General features: G+C 46.2%; 1 protein-coding gene across 8 annotated transcripts in view; it reads right to left on the reverse strand.

Moving 5' to 3' along the window:
- ZBTB1 (zinc finger and BTB domain containing 1) overlaps positions 1–13,533 on the reverse strand; it is a 28,278-nt gene that overhangs the window by 11,437 nt on the left and 3,308 nt on the right. For 3 of the 8 annotated variants that reach the window (XR_008465976.1, XM_054198824.1, XM_054198825.1), the window contains exons 1-2: positions 13,018–13,224; positions 1,350–3,261 (exon numbers count right to left, since the gene is read on the reverse strand). Coding sequence is in view for 7 of the 8 variants with exons in the window: in XM_054198824.1 (XP_054054799.1) it covers positions 1,350–3,241 (1,892 nt within the window). In the remaining variant the exon portion in view is untranslated. Of the gene's footprint in view, positions 1–753; positions 3,262–12,842; positions 12,921–13,017; positions 13,225–13,533 lie in introns of those variants that run through there. The other 5 variants (XM_054198827.1, XM_054198826.1, XM_054198821.1 and 2 more) reach the window with 4 other exon arrangements.

Below are 13,533 nucleotides of genomic sequence, written 5' to 3' on the forward strand. Positions count from 1 at the left end.
AAGGCATAAAATGTCTTTACATTTATTAAGCAAACTCTGCAGTCTTTTCTTGTTATATTCTTGTTGAAAAACAGAACATTCAGAAAGTATCATGAAAACAAGAAACAAAAAAAATCTAAGGTTCACATGAGTCGCGCTCCCCCTCTCCCTCCCCACCCAAGCAATGGGACTATCGTCACACCCATCCCACTTTTAACTTTCCAACACAAGCAGCAAGGCACCATTTACAGCTAGGCTGAGAAATGCAGTCTTCAATGCACAGCGCCATTCTGCATTCCTAGCAATCCACCACAGCCACTCGCGTGTATTAGGATAAGCAGGTTATATATACCCGCGTAGGTACAGGCAGAAAACGAAAGGCCAACGTCAGTTGTACAGTTCTGCTAGGACTTCAAGTCTGGGAAATGACCACTCTGCTGAGAACTCCTCAGTTATCTCGAGAGTCGTTAACTCCCTTTCCCTTTGCGCACATCGGTCCAAGTCTGCAAGGTTTTAACTGAGCCTACGTGCTCTCACCCCTGGGATGCACATTCCAACAAAGCCAAGAAGCAGAGGACCAGGATGGCCAGCTCTGCTCTTACAGCAGAGTCAGACAGCAAAGGATTATTTCTTGGCACTGGGTGGTTTTTTTCATTTGGAAAATTAATTTGGGGATTACGAACAATTATGCTCTTCCACATTAATCGCTGTGATCTAAAAATTTCACATGAAGAAACAACACATGGAAATATTAAAGCACTCATCTTACGGACATGGATCCGAGAACTGTTTAATAGCAGTCAGTGAAGGGGTAACATTGTGCTTTTAATCTACAGTTTAAAAATAACGATTTGTATATCTACTTAGTAAAACAATAAAATTAAGAACAGAAACTGATATTAGGAAACAGTGAAAATGTAATAATTAAACATATGATGCTTTTCAAAGCTATATACTTAATGAGCCTATATAGACACCTATGGTTAGGAGGGTCTTAAAAAAAATAATAAAAAAGAGACTTATTTTCAATTTTTTTTTCTTTTTCAATTTTTTGTCTACTATACTGTATGCCTTGCTTTGGTGTTCTCTCTGCTGCCAACTTAATGCTTTAACAGTATATTTACGCTTATGTTCTTTTCAAATGCTTGGCATTATAGTGAGATCTCATATCTTTCCTCAAATTAAATTTTGCTCCACATACTCCACATGTATACAGATGAACATCCATGTGCTGCTCCAGTTGCTCATTATTTGGGAATATCTGAAAGCAGACCTGGCATATAGTCTCTCCAGCTGATAAGTGAGATATCATATGCCGTACATGGTCATGTTTTCGGAAGTTTCCTTGATCACAAATGGAACAGACATACCTGGCCATGCCTTTGTGCATATCATTGTGGAGCCGCAACTGGCGCTCTCTTAAGAACTGCTTCCCACATGTCTGACAAACAAACTGTTTTTCCTTGGTATGAACGGTATAGTGTTCCCGCAAGTGGCAACGCTGATAAAATCCTTTCCCACAAAGATTGCAGAAATGCTTACGTCTGTGATCCCTCTCGTTCTCTTCCATCATGGAGTTCTTGAACAGATCTTGCTCCAGGCAGTTTGACATATGTTCAACCACTAGGTTTTCAGTTTCAAAACGCTGACCGCAATTAGGGCATCGGAAAGGACAGGCAGAATGCTTGAATAACTGTTTTTTTTGAAGACTGTTCATTTGGAAATGACTGTCCCTGAAGTCCTCTAGCATCTCTGCAAACATCATGTCCCTTATTTCTGACTGCTCCTCGGGGTTTTCTTCTAAGTCCATTTTCTCCTCAGAATTTCTGATACCATTCATGGTCAGATCCTGGGGCTCTCCGCAGGTCTGCGCATGGTCCTGTAGCTGCTTGCCTTTGACCAGTATTTGACCACACTTGCCACAAGCACATATATTTTCTATGTGTTTGGATAAATAATGAGAGGACAAATCTTCTTCAGTGATTGTTAGCCCACAAAGTTCACAGGGAGCGTTCTCCACATCTTCCTGCACTGAAGGAGCCTTCCTGGTAAGGTGCCGGGGACTTTTCAAACATTTTCTTTCATCCTCATCCATGGATAAACGGGGTTTTAAGGTCTTCCGAGCATTTCTCTTCTCTCTGATCTCTTCCTCAACATAGTATCTGTAAAGCGGCTCTTCCTGTTCATCATCTAGGTCGTCATTGTCAGAAGACTCATTGCAGTCTTTATCTGTCACCTTAATAATATTAAAATCCTTCAGCTCGTCTGCAGGATTGTCCTCTGGTTCCATCTTGATGATAATCCTCTTCCTCTCGGAGGCTCTACTTCCTTCTTCACCTGATGTCTCAGAGGCAACCGTGCTGCTTTTTCTGCTTGTCATGTTTGACACGGGAGACGAAGAATCGTCTGCAGTTTGACTCAAGTCCCCCTTGTATTTTTCTGTTTGCGTGGAGATTATTTTAGAAGTAGAGTCCTTTTCGTTAAAGTCTATTTTTTCCGCACCATAGTACCTGGCACTTTGGTAAGAATGCCTGTTAGTGCACGTTAGCACGTGCTCATCCAGTAGCTTTTCACAGCTAAAACTAAACCCGCAGCTGTCGCAGGTGAAGCTTCTTCCAAAACGGCGCGAGTGGGACACGCGCTCTTTTGTGTGAGAGAATTTGGTCGTGGTGCTTTTCTTGCAGACATCAAACAGTTGTTCAGGGAAGCTGCTTAGCTGCAAAGCTTCTTCATCAGGCTCTTTGTTATGGGATGTATTTACTGTTGAACTTGGCGGCTCCATGCCCCACCTGTTTGCTTCGCTGCCATTTCTAGCAAGTGTGTCTTCATACATTCTCACGCCAAATATCATTTTACTATTCTGGGTGCTAGAAGCAGAAGATGAACATTTTAAACTAGATGAGTCTGTATCCTGTATATCTTCTAGACATTCGGGTACATTGTATAGCTGTAAATAGTTCATGGCCACTTTAAATTGCTCAAAATTGGCAGGGGCTGTCATAATTTTTCCTAAATACATGAACTGTAAAATAAGATCAAAGCATTCAGCACTAATCTTCATGTTGCTTAGATTCAGCTGGGCTGTAGTGTGTTGATGGTTCATAAAAAACATCCTAAAATAGGAGCTGCATGCAGCAAGGACTGCTTTATGTGCTTGGAAATAAATATCGTCGATAGCGATACAGCAGTCGCACAGAAAGCCCCATTCTCTTTGGTTGTTTAGCTGCTGAAGGACGTAGTTGCTGTGGCTGGTTCTTGCCATCTTGTACTTCAATTACAGCCCTGCATAAAGAAGAAGACATCTGTTAAATCACGAGCACAAAAAGCAAAACGTACTTAAACGTGGCGAGGAACTGACATCTTTTTCTCCTCTAGATCTTCCTATTCTCACACTGTTTGTGGTACAGCTTCCCGTCTGGAGATCTTTGCTGGTAACTGCTATGAATATCGATGCCAGTGAAAACATCCACAATTCCGTGTTCTCACCACTAGACTTACAAGGCTAGTAGTAAACTAATAAACATAACCACCATACATGTCAATCAGAGCAACGCTGCTAGAATATAAATTAGCAAATACATCTCAAAGTCCTACAGCCAAGATTTTCAGATATGAATTCTGAACGCAGAACTTCAAAAACTTCACAGGGTAGACTTCTGTAAGATGGCCCCGGGACAACACCTATACAAGGTAAGCTGACTGTAAGAAACCACTCTTCAGTCTCAACTTGCCTTTTTCACCTGTCAGTCCAACGGGCATATGATGCAACACATACTGGAACCCCGGCCAGGCTCCAACTGGTCTTTCCCTCCCAGTTAAAGGAAACTAAGAAGATACATCTGCGGAGCATCCACACAAGCTACATCCACATGCTTTTTGCTCTTTGGGGCAGCTCAGGGACAGTCTCAACCTTGCCTGCAAGGCGTCTTGCAAACCAGGAACTGCAAACTGAGATGCGTTCTCATGCCCGGCTGCGATGGCATGTCCCACCTACAAGCCCGCTGCAGATGGTGACCAGGCTAGCTGCACGACAGCCGCAGGGACGGCAGAGAGGCAGGAAGTGGTGCACGCCATGCCTCCGACTGCTCTCAAAACCACGCGTTCAGAGCGCTGCAGTATAACCAAAAACATGTAGATGGGAGACCAGACAAAGAAAAACTCAGCAATGGAGAACTGCAAAGGACAGCAAGCCGGAGACAGAGCCACAGTGAAATGAAGCCTCGATAAAGACTAGGGGGAAGGGTGTGTGAGTGCTGAGGGTTGCTGTAAGTGAAAGGACTAATTCGTCCTCAAGAGAAAAGAGGAAGAAAACATACCCATTTATGTTAACAAAACCATCCAGAAGAAATCCATTGTATATTGTATCATACCCAGGAGTGTGCATTTGATTTACAGAAGATAAACTTAACCAAGTACAGCCAGACCCAACAGCTAGTCGCTACTCACTTTGGAAAACCTCTACTGATACACATAATCTGTACTAACTGCATAGGGAGGAGGGGTGAGAAACCAAAAGAAGGTATAAAGAATACCCAAATTGAAATGAAAAACTTAAAGCAATAATGAGCATTCGTAACATTTTGAAACATTATTGCAAATAACTATAAGAGATTTGCACAAGTGAAGTACAGGCTAGCAAACAAGTAGCATTTTGTGACTCAATTAAATGCACGGATTGATTTTCAACTGTCCAAAATTTAAACAAAACACACACAAAAACGTTCCCTATTTCTTCTCATTCCCCTGACAGCTTACATATCCTAGAGGCTGGGAAACGGGTGGAGAAATTCAATTCCACAATTAGCGATGAATTCACAAGTCATAGGCGTTGCCTGGCTTGTTAAGTAGCAAACCTCACGTTAAGTCACCGTTCACCATTCCACGAAGGACTGCAATGGAAGAAATGCGTTCAGGCTCTCAAAACAAGAACACGCTCACTGCACCCAGCGATATTCCCCACTGCCAGTTCATATAGCAGTACCTGTGGATCACCACCAGCACAAGACCTTGACTGGCAACAGAAACCTTGAGATTTGGGTTGAACTACACTGATGATGAGCACCTGAATGGCAGCTGCTCCTGTCCTCTCAACATAATCCTCCACACCCAAAACTCAAGGCCAGCACCCTGCCATAATAATTCTCTGACCAGTTTGGCCCAGTGATGTCCACTGCAGAAATACAACTCGTTGCATGAAATTAGTTTAATGGCTTTCTTACTAACTCACAAAAGGGTGGCTTTGAAAGTAGAAGAATCTCTGAAACAACTTTATGTCTTTCTACAGAAGATTGATTATTGTCCAAGTCACTGGGTAAGTTCAGATGTTTCTGTGAAAAAAAGCAAAGCTCTCAACATCAGGTAATAATAAAAGGGCACTTCATATTCTTCCAAGTGCTAACGTGTTTTGGATCTGAGGTAATTCATTAGATACTTAAATATAATTCAGTATACTGTATCAAGTATTAAGAACAGCAGCTGCACAATGACAAAGAATTGACTTCAGCTTCCATGTAATAAGAGTGAAAACCAACGAGAAAGTGAGAAGATGCAGTGTAAGGAACCACTGGCCTTTTGGTGTGAACCACCATCAAGACAAGAAAAGGCTCAGGACAGCTTATTTTAATCTCCTCATCCTCCTAACATGGCAAGTTTTGAATGTTTACTTTTTTTTTTTCCAAACCAAAAGCATTCCATCATGTCTTCCAATAGCAAAACAGCAGTACAAGCAGCAAGCCTGTACCGAAAAGGTGGACAGAAACTATCTGCACACGCCTGCAAGAATTGGACATTTCCAAATGGTGGGAACCATCTGGCAGCCACAGGAGTGACAGCACACAAACTTGTCTGGTCGAAGTTTCCTTCTTTTTTGAAAAAGGTGAAAGATATTTCCCCATTTAACAGGTGAACTCTTGCAGAGCTTTCAGCATGTGAGTCCCAATACACAAAACCAACTCATTTTCAATGCCTACCTCCTACCCCCACTCTGGAAAAATACAGCCCCAGCATGAGATCACTTGACCAGGACGGCAAGGTGCTCAGATATGTACCCAGCCTCCATCGTGGTAGTACTACACGTAGGTATTAAAATAGAGTGTTTGAAATTATTTATGTTAATGAAAGTACTGGCATCCTCCCTCTGGATGCTGTATTAACCTGCTGGGTGTAACTATATATTTACAGCTGCCAACACTTCCCACTATGAGAGCCTGTGTTGGGCTATTTAAAACTTTGACACGTTTCAACCAGCAAAAGCAAAACTGTCCTTCTGAATTGTCTGCTTTGGACTGATGGGTTTTTTTCTTTTTTTTTTCCCCTCCACAGAAAATTCCATCCAAAACAGTTCTAAAAATGAGGCTAAGAAAAAGCTTTCATATATATATTATTATTTTTTCTCTTCCAAAATCTTTGAAGAGAGACTTCATATGGGAGAATGTGCTATATCTTGGATATGTTGTCACGACATAAAAATCTGAATTTGGCCAAGTTATAAACTTGAGGGGGAGAAGAAGATAAGAATTATCAGTTTGTTCACACTTAAGACTTTTGTTAGTTACTAAAATCTCAGATTACAGCCTTGCTGAGAACATTTCATCCTCCTGCAGCTCCTTTGTACGTGGGGGGCCTGAGCCATCCCACCCATGGTGAAACCCCTCCTTTCATACACAGCTCTGCCATGGTTTTAAACTACAAGAGGGTAGATTCAGACTAGATATAAGGAAGAATTTTTTTTACGATAAGGGTGGTGAAACACTGGCCCATGTTGCCCAGAGAGGTGGTAGATGCCCCATCGCTGGAAACATTCAAGGTCAGGTTGGAGGGGGCTCTGAGAAATCTGATGAAGATGTCCCTGCTCCTTGCAGGGGGGTTGGACTAGATGGCCTTTAAAGGTCTCTCCCAACCCAAACCATTCTATGATTCTATGTGCCACCTCCACAAAATCACGAACCGGCAGCAGGGCTCACTGGAGACTGCTCTGCACCGTGACTCATCGCTGGGTTTTAGCATCCCTCCTGGCAGCCAGAGGGAAAAGATGCCCAGTTCTGGCTTATGAGAGCCAGACCCAGGAGAGGATTTAGTGAAAACACAGGGAAATTGGGAACTGTAAGAAAGATGTGAGACAAAACCTCTGGAAACAGGGATTGCAGGGAGAGGCAGGCTGGGAGGGGAATGCTGAGCTAAGAAGAGGGCAGTGGGATTAGGAAGCAGCTGTGGGGAGAAAAAATGGGTGCAAGGAGGGACTAAAGGGTGGAGGGAAGCTGCTTGGGCAAGGGGATGGGAAAAGCCAAGCTGCAGGGGCCAAGGGGTATAAAAGATGTATAGAAGGGATATAAAAAAAGACATGCTTTTGCTGGGAAACAGACAGAAAACAATTATAGCATTCACCCATGCAAAACTGGAACTGAACCCTGAATTCCTGGTTCTGCCGTTCCTTTGCCACCAGGCTTGCTGACAAACTCCTTCCCATCAAGAGCAAGCTCTCAGAAAATGATCATTTACCTTTATTTTGTTACTTGAATCGCTCAAATGGCAGAGATATGCATTTATCACCCATGTGGGTGGTTCAATGCTGCAAACTATTTTTGAAGTTTGCTTTGGAAAAAAAAGCAGGCATAAGAATAAAAACAGGTCCTTTTTAAAGAAAACCCAAGGTTTCGAAGTTAAGTGTATACACAAGAAATGTCGTAATTAATGCAGGATTAATTCAGCTGCTGTTTATGCATATAATATTATACAGTCTTCCAGCCCTCCTCTTACCAAAGGTTCCCTTCCTTCCTCAGTGCACCCTCTGGATCTGTCCAGGGATGGATCCAAGCAAGAAACAACACAAGATCCCTGCTCATTTGGCACTGCATTTGGAGGATGTGAAGTGAATGAGAGCAGGGGACAAAAAGGAGAATCTCACAGCAATGAACACTGCCTTGGAGAACAGCATCCCATCACCACCAGTGCCAGGACAAGCGATTTCGACTTTTTTTTTATTCTTAATAAGTCTGGCTTGCATTTTGTATGTCCAATTTCTCCACACAGGGAAACGCACAGGCAGCAACTGAGGCCAATGAAAGTTATCCTCTGTACGTACCATCACCAAGTATCTTGGAAAATTAAACGTCTATGCAGGCAGGTTTGTCAATACAGAATTTTTAAGTATTTCTGATCCTTTCTGACTCTTTTCTATTTCAAAAAGAGGAGAAATGCCTGCCACTTGCCCGACAGACTAGCACGCTGCCTTTGTGAAGCACCCAAATACTGTAGTCACAAATGTCACAAGAAAGTCCACGAGGAACGCAACTAACTCCAGCAATGATTGATTTGTGCAGTAAACACAGCCAACAGGCCACGCGGTAAGCAATACTGAACAATGCAGAGATGTTCTGAAAAAATATGCATCAAAATGTTCTGAAAAGCATCTGATACGAAAATGAAAAGTGAAGATATTTGAGTCAGGTATTTTCACTCTGATTTTCAAACTCAAAGTCCCCCTATGCATTTTATTTTCCAAGTAAATGTTTATTTTTACCCTGCCACGCTTTGATTCAAGCTGTTTCTCTGCCACCAGATTTTTCCTTTTCAAGTCACCACTCAGATATTATTACTATTCAGATGTTACCATAGGCAAGGTAAATTGCACTATTGCACTAACCAAATAAGTTGTCTGTAAGTCTGCTAACAAGAATGGGTATTTACTATAGCTACGTGTTTTGTGTCATTTCCTCACATTTAAAATTTTCTGAGATGTGTTAAAACTAAAGAAGTAAAAAAAAGTCCTCAAGCAAAGAACTGGTAAAGTTCTTTTGCTAACTTCTCTGTCTTTAAAAAAGACATACCACAAGGTTCAGAATTTAGGAGCCTTTTGGCTCCTAAAATTAGTAGGTGGTTTTCAAAACCCAGCATTTCCACTGCTGAGCAGGCAAAAACAGAGTGCTTACATGCTTAGTTACTGGCTGCTTTTCTTTGGAAACCAAGAGCAGCCTGGACAAAAGTATACTAAATGAGTGGAGAATTTGGTGCTAATAGAAAATGAGACTGGAAAACCTCAAGAAAGCAACGCCCAGTTATCCAGAGAAACAAGCGCGTGGGCAGCAAAAAGCAAATTCCCCATCGGAGTCTGACACCGTTTCCCACCCTGGCGTGGGTTCCCGAGAACTCTCCTCCTTAAAGAGTTATTTTGTCTCTGTGGGTCAGATCCACCAAAAAATGTGGATTCCTAAGTGACAGCGTTTGGATGCTCAGGAGAAAATCCTGCACGACATGTCTAAATTCTTCGCACGATGCCTGAGAAGCTTAGGAGTTCAGCTAGTGCATCGGACACAGAGTGGTCAACAGGCTACAACTTTTATCTAAACACACTCAAGAGGAAGCACCTGAAACTGTTCTGGTACCGTAGAATCCAAGAAGGTGTGTCAGTTTACACAAGTGTTGCAAAAACAGCAAAGAACTTGGGGGCAGGTGACCACTGCCCACTTCAACAGCGGGTATGGATAAGATGCAGTTTGCATTGCAAGCGTAGCCTTGATCATGAATTAAAACAATTATGGGAATTCCGTGCACTGCCAGGGAAAAGCTAATTAAGCTCCATTATTCAGGCTACGTAGAACTAAAGGTATAATTTATCCTCCTCCCATAGCCCTTCCAATCAGCTGCCTTCAGGCGTGCTAGTTGTGAAGCCGTTTCCAATGATGTAGATACTCATCTCCAGACACATCCTGATGGCTGAATCAACTCATTTTAAACAGACTTGTGGCCAACGTATATCTGGTGGTTGGCAAAAAACAAGTTTCAGCTGACACTTGGGCTAGACCTGAACCAGGGAAAGATGCTCCAAAGCCCCCAACCACGAGCCATCGGAGCCACTCGATCCCCTCCTCAACAGGCAGTTCTCCGCTGATTCAGCATCCGCGTCCGCAAATGAGAAACAGCCATCAAAATTTAGCAAGTTATGATTCTCAGCTGCTAATTGAGAATTAGTTAAGTTGTTCTTGGGTAAGAGCGCTCCCTGAAAGACAAGGAATAAGGTGTCAAAAAAGCATGAGTGAGTAAATTAAGAAAACGGAGTTCACACTAAAGCCCCACCTCAACTTCAAATACCTTTATATCAGATCGATGGAGTAAAAGTACTAGAGAGAGCTTATGCAGTCTTTTAAAGTAACTTGCTAGCCACAAAAGATTACTCTAGAAAGTCACAGTTATCTTTTATCTGACACCTTTACAGTTGTAAAAAGTTGTCAGGCAACATGGTAATGATGCGTTTAAAAGAAACAATTAGTGGGGAAAAAAATTATGACACCCCATTAATGCCTTGTAGCAGAGAGATGAGCCTTTTTATCTAGGCTGTCCAAGTTACCCTAACTTTCAATTTCAAGACATCTTAGTGGTTTAGCCATCTCTCGAGACCCTCAAATGGAGACACACGTGCCTTCCAGGAAAGCATACTTGGCTAAATACAAGTCATATTTTGGCATAACAACTTGCTGGATGCACATGAACGAAGCACGGTACCTTGTGACACACAGGTCAGACTACAGATTTCGTTGGCTCTTTCTGGTCCTAAATGCTTCACGTTTTACTTGCAGCACATTAAAAAAACGGACAAACAAACAAAAAAAATGCTGCTAAGGTCTCCATCCAATGAAACAGGTTTAATATGGGGGGGAAAGGCAACAACCAGCTAATTATAGAGTTTTGCAATGGCACAACATGCACAAAGAAAAAATTACCAGACAAATTTGAGGATATAAATGGTCTTCATGCAAATTATGTCAGCTGTTGTGCCCACACGCCGTCTCTGCAGCAGAACTCTTTGAGTGACGGTGTTTACCGTGCCCAAGCAGAGGCAGGACAGGATAACCCAACCATTGGGGAACCACTGGTCAAACTGAAAAATGCACAGGCGGCTTCTCACGCTACCTGCGTGTAAGGTCCAGAAGGGCTCTAGTGAGAGGTCCAGCTGTGACGACTACAAGAAAGGACACCGGGATTTTTATCAGGAAACTTTCATTATCTCAATTCTGAGCAGCTATTTTGTTTCCATACAGCAGATCAGTAACTGCTAAGGCTTTGTCCATCCCAGAATTTCAGGGCTGTCCACTGTCAGCAGCAATGGAAATCTGTGAAAGAAGCTATCAATCTTACACATTCAAGCCAGAAGGCACTGAAAACCCAAGTCACTGGCTGACACGAGCACTCTCAACACAATTGCTGCAAACTCCTGTAACAACAGTGACAACATGGCATGAAGAAATGACTTGTGCAAGCAGAGCTGGAGTCTGGGATCTTATTCCACATAAAACTTTCCGGCTACCAGGAAGAAGGGGCTTCTATTACTTCTACAAGCTTCCCACGCAGCACCAACCCATGTCTTCATTATCTACATCGTCCTGCAGCCACCCCTCATCCATTCAGCCCCCCCGGTGCCTGCTGGCTCCCTGCTACCTCAAACAGCAGCAGAGTGCAACGAATATGACTTGTTACTCCTCGGGTTTTCTGGCCAGTCATCCAAAAATCTCTCCACAACCTCGTCAACTTGCTACGCTGCTGCCTTGGAAAATCTCTGCCAGCGCTGCAACCGTTCGCGTTTGGCCGGTTTTCCCCACGGCCATATGGTCTCAACGCCTCTCCCCCGCTTGCCATAAAAGCTGCAGTTGTAATTCGGTAAAAATGAGAAGCCCGCATCCCCCCTGCTCACGGCTGCTGTGTGGGTTTTTCCAAGAGCTGTAATGAGGAATGTTAAACAAACACCTTTAATTAAAGGAATGTTTGTTTAATGTAATTAAATGCCTAAGGAACACCACACTGTTGCAGCCCTCAGTAGTTCTGCAGTATGTGCTATACCTTGCGATACTCTAGTGCAAGGGAAATAATGCAAGCAAATGACATAATCCGGCAGGAAATATCCAAATACTAAGCAGCATCCAACCCAGGCTATCTATTTACCAATGCCTACGTGTCAAGAGGAACCGGCACTCGTCTATCAGCCGAAAAATAGGCCAAACTTGGGAGTCTGAGTTACAAAAAAATCCTGAAAAAAAAAAGAAAGGAATAAAAGCCCAGCCCCAAACCCACAGTGTTTTCAGTCCCCTTTCCTCTGTTCTTTTTACTACCTTTCTATCCGGGAAGAAAAGAGGAGTCCTTTAAGGGACAAGACTTTCGACACTGCTCCCAGAGCGACACAGGGCTTGTTTTTAAGTGACAAAACTATTCCCCTTCCTTCCCAGCCGCCTCCAAGGCGATCCCGTGCCCTGCCAGCCCCGAGTGAAACCCAAGTCTCCCGCCTGGCAGGGTGGAGCATTCCCTCCAGGCTGCAGCTCAGTTTTTCGCTAAACTACTGCAACTCACTCGAAGTTTTGAGGGTTGCTTTTGTGGGTTTCTTTTTGTTGTTTTTTTTTTTTTTTTAAAGAAAGAAAAAAAAAAAAAGAGAAGGCAGCTCGGACCCGCCGGCCTGCTGGCGGGAGGGGTGGCGGGACGGGACGGGTCTAGGCGGCGATAACGGCACTCGAGATGTTTAACGTGACTCGAAGCCCCAGAGTAAATAGGGCAGCGCGGTGCCCTTCCCCGCCTCACGCCCCCGCACCTCCCTAGGCCGCTTCTCGTTTTCCAGCGCCGGCGCCCCGGCCCAGCGCCGCAGCATCCCCCGACCCCCCCACCCCGCCCCCCCGCTTCCGCAGGGCCCCGCCGCCGCCGGGCGCCGCGCCCGCCTCCGCCGCCCGCCCCGCAGGTGGAGCGCGGCGGGAGAACCGCGCCGGACCCGCCGCTCGGCCCTCGCCAAGCCCGGGCCGCGCCGCGCCGCGCCTCGCCAGGCCGCCGGGCGCAAGGTCACCGCGGCGGCCGCCGGCCAGGGACCGGCCGCCGTCTCGGAAAGCCCCTACCTGGCAGCGCCGCGCCACTATGGCGGGCCGTGCCGGGCCATGCCGCGGCCGGCGCCGCTCGGCACTTCCCACCTCCCGCCGCCGGCGGAGCTGCGGCCGCCGCGCCGCCTCCCCCCCCACCCTCCCCCCTCCCGCCCCTTCCCCAGAGCGCGGAGGGGCGCGCAGCCCCGCTTACCCGCGGGGAGAGGAGCAGGAGGAGGCGGCGGCCGCCGAGGGGGAGCTGCCCGCGCCGCTCCCGCCGCTGCTGCTGCTGCTGCTGCCGCCGCGGCTGCAACAAAGGACTTCCGCCCCGCCGCGCCTGCTGCTGCCGCAGCGCCGGCTCCGCCGCGACCGCACGGAGCCGGACCCCTCCCCTCGGCGGCCGGCGGCTCCCGGCCCCGCCGCTGCCAGCGCTGCTGCGCCGCCGCCAATGCCGGGGCCCGGCGGGCGGCTCCCTGCCGCGCTCCCCTCTCCTCCCATGCCGCCGGGGCGGCGCGGCGCGGCCCGGCCCGGCGCTGCCGGCGCCCCCCTCCCCATGTGCCGCAAGCCCGGCCCCTCCGATGTCCCCCCCCTCCCCGACACCCCCCGGCGCGCATGGCGGGGGACCTGGAGCGGCGCATCCTCCGCCCCGGCGGGACCCCCGCTGCCGGCCCCCGCGGAGACCCCGCCGGAGACCCCCCTTCCCCGAGCAGCCGGTCTCCCCCCGCAGATG

The sequence above is a fragment of the Rissa tridactyla genome, chromosome 4, assembly GCF_028500815.1.
Source record: "Rissa tridactyla isolate bRisTri1 chromosome 4, bRisTri1.patW.cur.20221130, whole genome shotgun sequence".
NCBI lineage: Eukaryota > Metazoa > Chordata > Aves > Charadriiformes > Laridae > Rissa > Rissa tridactyla.